The sequence below is a fragment of the Hemitrygon akajei genome, chromosome 7 (assembly GCF_048418815.1).
Source record: "Hemitrygon akajei chromosome 7, sHemAka1.3, whole genome shotgun sequence".
NCBI classification, from domain to species: domain Eukaryota; kingdom Metazoa; phylum Chordata; class Chondrichthyes; order Myliobatiformes; family Dasyatidae; genus Hemitrygon; species Hemitrygon akajei.
The window spans coordinates 84,892,491-84,900,595 of NC_133130.1; the positions used below are offsets into that span (position 1 = coordinate 84,892,491).

The following is an 8,105-nucleotide window of genomic DNA, read 5'->3' on the forward strand; positions in this document are numbered from 1 at the left end:
ACAGTGAAGTAAATTTACTTCCATTTTAATAACACTGTAATGCAGTATATGAGTACTGCATATCATAATTTGCATTGACTATTGCAGCATTTTGGAAAGCTTGACTAAGAATTCTCTCAAAGAGTGAATGTGTACTTCTGATGTTAAAAAAAACACAAATATCATAAGACTCTGTTATACATGTTTCCAATGCAATCAAATATATAAATTCACGAGTGTAGTGCAATGCTTTACACTGCCAGTGATCACTGATCTGGGTTCAATTCCCACTGTTATCTGTAAGGAGTCTGTAAGTTCTCCCTGTAACTGCCTGGGTTTCATCCAGGTGTTCCAGTTTCCTCTCACATTTAAAAAAAACTGACATACAGGTTAGGGTTAGGGATTACTAAATTGCGGGCATGCCATATTGATGCCTGAAGAATGGCAGCACTTGTGGGCTACCCCAGTATATCCTTGGATTGTGTTGGTCATTAATGCAATTGATGCATTTCACTATATGTTTCAATGTATTTGTCAAATACAGCTAATCTACATTATCTTACCTTTAAAATAAACTCAAGAAAGTTTCTAATAAACACTGATGCTTTAAAAACACTAAACTAGTACCTCTTTATTACCTATTTTGTAAGTCAAGTACTTACTATGAAAGGCCTAGCCACAAAAATAAACACTGAGGCTCAAAAGTACATAAAAGTATTCTTACCTTATCATACAAATCAATATGATTTGTGAAGAACTTTTCAAAAGCTTTAATCTTTTGTACAAAGGGGGAGCTTGCAGAATAAGCTTTAAAAGAAAGTTGAAAATCAAATTATATCATTTGCTTTATGAATGCAACAATTTAAATATATTAGCCTTTCTGGGAATCTCAAATAAAGGTTCGCAATAAAATGAATAAATTCGTCAATCAACTTCAAACATTGAAAGGGATACCCAGGTTCCTTATATTTCACAATGTTCTGTACAAAGTTTATTTTCTTCTTGAATTCTTGCTCCCATTTGTTTTAATTAGGCACTTACAATTATATTACTTTAATAAAAGATTTGCAGTTTATCAGTTGAGCAGAGCTCTTTTGCTAAAAGGAAATGCTAACTTGAAAGTGGCAACCAGTTTATCTCTTTGAAATCTACTGAATAGTGAAAAGCCTGGGTAGAGTGGATGTGGAGAGGATATTTCCTACAGTGGGGGAGTCTAGTACCAGAGGGCACAGCCACAGAATAAAAGGCCGTCCCTTTAGAATAGAGATGAGGAGGAACTTCTTCAGCCAGATGGAATTCACTGCCACAGATGGCTGTGGAGGCCAATTCACTGGGTATGTTTAAAGCGGTTGATTGGTTCTTGGGATGGATGTCAAAAGTTATGGGGAGAAGGCAGTAGAATAGGGATGAGATGGGGACAATAAATCAGCCATGTTGGAATAGAAGAGCAGACCTGATCAGTCGAATGACATGATTCTGTTCCTATGTCTACTAGTTTCTTATGTGCTTAGCTTGTCTACCACCAGTTTTTACATCCATAAAAACACCCATAATATTGATGTAACTACCTAGTTAAATATTTAGTTAAAATAAGTTATCAAAATCGTCTAGGCCCAAAACATTGGTGGACTGTTTGTCGAAAATCAGGTATGTGGTTCCTGCTTTTTTCTATTGAAGGAAATCATAATCTGGTATTTGCAACACCAATTTTACCATCATTTGTCAGTTCAAGTTCTTCACAGGTCCTTTATCACTAATTGTAAGAGTGGATATAAGCATTGAAATTTCCAAAAATTATCACAAGTAGGTGGAAATGTGCAGCTGAAGTTACAAACAGAATAGCCATAATTTTGTTGAATGGCATTGACTGAAAAGGGCTGAGGCACTCAACCAGAATAGCCTATCTCATTGAATGGCAAAGCTAACTCAAGGGGCCGTCACACAAACTTGTGACTGATGACAGATACACAAATATTCTCTATATTTGTTAAAAATTAAAGGAAAATGCTAAAGCTTTCATACAGACAATTGCAATTATGTTCAACATAATTTCTTTTGAAAGTTTTACCTTCTGAAAAGTAAAGCTTCCAACCCTTATAGGGTATAAATTCATTCAAAGTTCCTTGAATTAGACGGGGATGAAGCTTTGGCTGTTGAATACCTAAAATAAATGAGGATTTTCATTCATCAGAATTGTTTGCAACATTAAAAACAATTTTTAACATTTTCAACTAATTAATCTGTGAATCTTGGAACAAATGACTATAATTGGATTATTCATAGATAATAATGGATAAATATGCTGCAAAATATTTAGCTTTATGCAAACAAGTGTTAGAAACACAAAATCAGCTTACATGGCTAAACATGGTTTCAGTTTTGGTTACCATTCAAAGTTTAAAGTACTTATATGTCACCATAACCAACCCTGAGATTTATTTTCTTGTGGCCGTTCTCAATTAGCATAATAACCATAACAGAATCAATGAAAGACCACTCAACTTAGGCATTCAACCAGAATGCAGAAGACAACAAAGTGTGCAAATACAAAACGAAAGAAATGATAATCATAAATAAATAAGAAATAAATGAGATGAAGAGTCATGATAAGAGAACATGAGATGAAGAGTCCTTGAATATGAGTCCATTGATTGTGGGAACATTTCAATGATGGGGCACGTGAAGTTAAATAAGGTTATCCACTTTGGCTCAAGAGCCAGATGGATGAGTTTCCAAACTTGGTGGAGTGAAGGCTGATTTATACTTGTATGTCGCATCTACGCCATAGGTACCACGTACCCTACGCTATAGGGTAACGTGCACCTCCCCAGAAAAGTAACTCACGCGTCGCGGCGACGCAGACCGCAACAACTGTGATTAGTCCACTTGGTAGCACTGCATTTCCTACTACGCATTTCCGGTTGCTTCTTCTTCACGACGTCTGTACACCAATGCGAAATAGATGAACCAAATCGTCAAATCTACCTGCCAACATGTGAAAATGTTTGAAATGTATTTCCTCATCCATGTCTCTCACGAAGAAACTCAACACAGTGGCATAGAAACCCCACCTCCAACTAGCGTTTTGGCGCACATCAACGCATGCTCGCTACGGCGTAGAGCGACACAGAAGTGAAAATCAGGGCTACGGTGTAGGCTGCGGCGTAGCCCGTACGCACAAGTATAAATCAGCCTTGAGCCCTGAGGCTCCTGTATGGTTTGTTTGATGGCAACAGTGAGAAAAGGCATGTTCTGGGTGGTGGGGTCCCTAATGATGGATGCTGCTTTCCTGGAAACTCCTAAGAGGAGGTGCTGCTGTGCTTTCTTTGTAATTGCACTTACAGGTTCTCTGAAATAATAGCACTGAGGAATTTAATGTTGCTGACCTTCTTCACCTCTGATGATGACTGGCTCATGGACCTCTGGTTTCCTTCCCTTGATGTCAATAATCAGCTCCTCGGTCCTGCTGACAGTGAGTAAGAGGTTGTTCTGGCATCACTCAGCCAGATTTTCAATTTCCCTCCTATATGCTGATTGGCTACCACCTTTGATTCAGCCTACAGCAGTGGTGTAGTCTGCAATCCTGAATATGGCACCTGAGCTTAGCCACACAGTCAGTCTAAAGCGAGTAGAGCAGAGGCTAAGCACACAGCCTTGAGGTGCACCTGCGCTGACGGAAATTGCGGAGGAAATGCTGTTGCCAATCCGAACTGACTGGCGTCTGCAAGTTAATAAATTGAGAATCCAATTGCACAAAGAGATATTCAGGTCAAGGTCTTGGAACATAAACAGTATATGAAATTTGCTAGCAAATGTAAATAAATGGCTTCCAAACACAGCAAGTTAATTAAATCAGATTCAGATGGGATTAAACACTTTTTTTCTTCTGGGAAAAAGTGTCTAATTCACCTGAACATGATATATTTTGTTCCTTTGCGTACTCTGAAATATGCACAACTTGAATATCTTTAAGTCTTGGTGGAAAAGGCTCAATGGTACAAATTTGCCCCTGGATAGAGTCTTCTAAATTAGATTGCGAATGAACTATAGGGGGAAACCTGTTGTTCTTATGAAACACAGTTTCTTTTTATTTTCAAGATGGGGTTGTGAAACTTAGATAGACCATTAGTTATTGAATCTAGATATAGAATGTCTGTTTTTGTAGGCCTTGTTGCTTCAATAACTGTAGCTTTTGTTATATAAAGACACTCATTGATATTTTTTCCTTAAAACAAATCCTTTCAATTCAGTGCAAATATTACATGTAGTTGGGCTGCTCATCTAAGAAGAGATGTGCTGGCATTGGAGGGGGTTCAGAGGAGGTTCACAAGGATGATTCCCTGAATGAAAGGGTTATCATACAAGGACCGTTTGATAACTCTGGGTTGTACTCGCTGGAATTTAGAACGATGAGGCGGGGATCTCATTGAAACCTTTCAAATGTTGAAAGGCCTAGACAGATTAGATGTGGAAAGGATGTTTCCCATGGTGGAGGAGTCTAGGATGAGAGGGCACAACCTCAGGATAGACCGGTGTCCATTTAAAACAGAGATGCATAGAAATTTCTTTAGCCAGATGGTGGTGAATTTGTTGAATTTATTACTCCAGACAGCTATGGAGGCCAGGTCGTTGGGTGCATTTAAGGCAGAGCTTGATACGTAGGTTCTTGATTGGACACAGCATCAAAGGTTACAGGGAGAAGGCTGGGGAGTGAGGCTGAGGAGGGGAGAAAGAGGATCAGCTATGATTGAATGGCAGAGAAGACTTGATGGGTCAAATGGCCTAATTCTGTTCCTATGTCTTATGGTGGTTTTGCAAAGAAAGAAAAGTGAACTTAAAACAACTTTCTACAGGGGCATAATTGAGATAATCCTGACTGGCTGCATCACTGCCTGGTATGGGAACTGTACCTCCCTTAATCGCAGGATTCTGCAGACAGTGGTGCAGACAGCCCAGCTCATCTGTAGTTGTGAACTTCCCATGATTCAGGACATTTACAATGACAGGTGTGAAAAATGGTCCCGAGGGATCATTGGGGACCCGAGCCACCCCAACCGCAAACTGTTCCAGCTGCTACCATCAGGGCAAAGGTATTGCAGCATAAAAGCCAGGACCAACAGGCTCCGCGTCAGCTTCTTCCACCAGACCATCAGATTGATTAACTCACGCTGATTTGAGTGTATTTCTAAGTTACATTGACTGTTCTATTTATTATAAATTACTATGATTGCACATTTAGACGGAGACATAATGTAAAGATTTTTACTCCTCATGTATGCGAAGGATATAAGAAATAAAGTGAATTCAATTCAATTATTGAGCTCCTTTATGGTCTTCAAGGCACTATTTAAGTTTTAATGAGAGCACTTGTTCTCCCTCCCCAAAAAAATCTTAATAAATCAACTAGTTTTCAAATGCAAGACTAGGATTTTGCAAGACACTTCCTGCCAAGTTTGATACAGATCCTCCAATGTAACTTGACTCTGTTTTCACTTGGCAATAAAGTAAAACTGAAAATTAACTAACACAAGAGATTCTGCAGATGCTGGAAACTTTGAGCAAAACAGGCAAAATGTTACAGGAACTCAGCAAGTCAGACAGAATCTACAGAACAGACAACTGATGTTTCAGGCTGAGATCAGAGCCCTAATGAAAGGTTTTGGCCCGAAACATCGACTGTGTTTTGCCCTCAGCTACCTGATTTACCTCCAGCTTTTTGTGTGTAGGTTTTAAAGTTCACTACCCTTTGCTATGTGGGAATTACACTTGCATTTAATGTTTTGATACACTCTAATTCTTACTGTACCTGCTTCTCTTAGTATTTCTGTGCAAATGAGGTTATGAGCTAATTGTCAAAAATCATTAATCCTGAAAGAAAAGTTTATACATTTCATTTTAATTTAAGTTAATTTTCTTTACATGATAATCAATTTAAGCAGTTTCCCCCTACCATATTTCCAGATAAGTGAAGAGAATATGAAGAAACGGCTATTTTTTCCTCATTTATGTTATCATCACCCTGTTGCCATGCTCCACCATCAAGTTCTTGATTAGACCATTAGTTATTGTTCTAATTAGCAATATTAACTATGAAATGTTCTATGGCCATCATAAATTGATATAAAATCCATGATTGTCATGTAACTACCCCCATCCTTTATTCAATTACAGACCTTTCCAAATGACCATCTTCCAACTTTTTGTAGCAACCTTGAAAGCTTTTCATTCTCCAACTTCTATTAGTTTGATGAAATATCAACGTAAAACATTAACTGGAATGTATGTACCCAGTGTTTTCTGTGCATTTCAGTCACAAAGTTAATAAGGTCCTGGCATACATTTGTGCCGACAATAGAAATAAAACTAAAAATTAGATTACTCATAATATAAGTTATCATTACTCAATGATAATAACCTACATTACAATTAACAAAGATTTTTCCTCACTTCATGGGAGTAGGGGAAGTGAATACTAGAGCAGAAAAATGACAAAAGAAAAATTTAAAAATGGATCCTTTGAGAACAAGTAAACAAGAAATAGCAGTGTTAGTATTGAATAGCAGCAAATGAAATCAAAGTGATTCAAGGTTGATGTACTGTACAAGACACAAAAGGAAACTGGGAGGGCTAATTTTGCAAGCAGTTATAGGGAAGGTAAAATAATGCAGAAAGATTAGAATCTTATATTGTAAATACCGCAGAAGTCATCACCCTGACAGCTGGTTGTGGACTACAGGAGGAACGGAGACAGGCTAACCCCTATTGACATTAATGGATCTGGGGTTGAGAGGGTGACAGCTTTAAGTTCCATGGCATACACATCACCGAGGACCTCACGTGGTCAGTACATACCAGCTGTGTGGTGAAAAAAGCACAACAGCCCCTCTTTCACCTCAGATGGTTGAGGAAGTTTGGTATGGGCCCCCAAATCCTAAGAACTCTCTACAGGTGCACAATTGAGAGCATCCTGCCTGGCTGCATCACTGCCTGGTATGGGAACCGTACTTCCCTTAAACGCAGGATTCTGCAGAGTGGTGTGGACAGCCCAGCGCATCGATAGATGTCAACTCTCCACTATTCAGGACATTTACAGAGACAGGTGGAGACCCGAGTCACCCCAACTACAAACTGTTCTAGCTGCTACCATCCGGGAAACAGTACCACAGCCTAACAAGCTCTGGGACAGCTTTTTCCACCAGCCCATCAGACTGATTAATTCATGCTGATAATATTGTATTTCTGTGCTATATTGACTGTCCTGTTGTACAGTCTATTCATTACAAGTTATTATAAATTGCACATTAAGACAGAGACTTAACGTAAATATTTTTACTCAGGTATGTGAAGGATGTGAGTAATAAAGTCAATTCAATTCAGAAAGTCAAAACAGTGCAAAAAAGTGGTGTGCTAATAACCAGGACTGAAAAGGTTTTGATGAATTGATGCTTAGGGAAAGTTCAAAACAAATGGCTAACTATAAAAAGTACTGTAACAAAATGCATGCGGACTTCATCTTCAGTTAAAATATATATATAAAGTGAAATACTTTGCAAAGTCATTAAGAAATAGCAATGAGGTGGCATTGATTGGATAGCCTTACAATGAATTGATATGAATTCTTTGAATTCCTTAATTCTACAATTCTGTTCACTGGTACGATCAAATATCCAACGATGGAATGAAATGCAACAAGGTTGAGTGGGCACAAGGTGTCTTAGTGGGGCAGAGGACAACTGATGAAAGGTGGCATCCCACAGGCTAATTGGGAATAGCCGTTCACTATATTTCTCTCTCCATACATGCTGCACAATTTGATGCATGTTTCCAGCATTTTCTGCCTTTAATATATTTTGTTTTCAGATGTGCAGCTCCTGCCATTCATGTTTAGACTTTCATCGGACTTACTTCCATCACCTCGCCTGGATCTGTCCCAATTTCCTCTTCCTCGCCACGGCCTCCCCCTCCACGTTTCTCTACCAGCCCCTCTGCCGCCTCTCCACCCGGCTGACATTTTCCTTCCGCACTTCACCTCAGACCGAGCGGGAGAGGGAGTCCCACGGCCGGGCACCAGAAGCGCGGTTCAAATCGGCGGCCCGGCCCCGCCCCGCCCCGCGCGCTGCGGCACA

At 39.3% G+C, this 8,105-nt stretch overlaps 1 protein-coding gene across 3 annotated transcripts in view; it reads right to left on the reverse strand.

Annotated features, from left to right (window-relative positions):
- Nucleotides 1–8,092, reverse strand: part of mcm8 (minichromosome maintenance 8 homologous recombination repair factor) — a 31,051-nt gene extending 22,959 nt beyond the window's left edge. For all 3 annotated transcript variants that reach the window (XM_073051337.1, XM_073051336.1, XM_073051335.1), the window contains exons 1-3: nt 7,885–8,092; nt 2,048–2,140; nt 704–786 (exon numbers count right to left, since the gene is read on the reverse strand). In XM_073051337.1, coding sequence (XP_072907438.1) covers nt 704–786; nt 2,048–2,140; nt 7,885–7,990 — 282 coding nt within the window. In that variant the 5' untranslated portion in view covers nt 7,991–8,092. The remainder of the gene's footprint in view (nt 1–703; nt 787–2,047; nt 2,141–7,884) is intronic.
- Nucleotides 8,093–8,105: the final 13 nt, after the last annotated feature.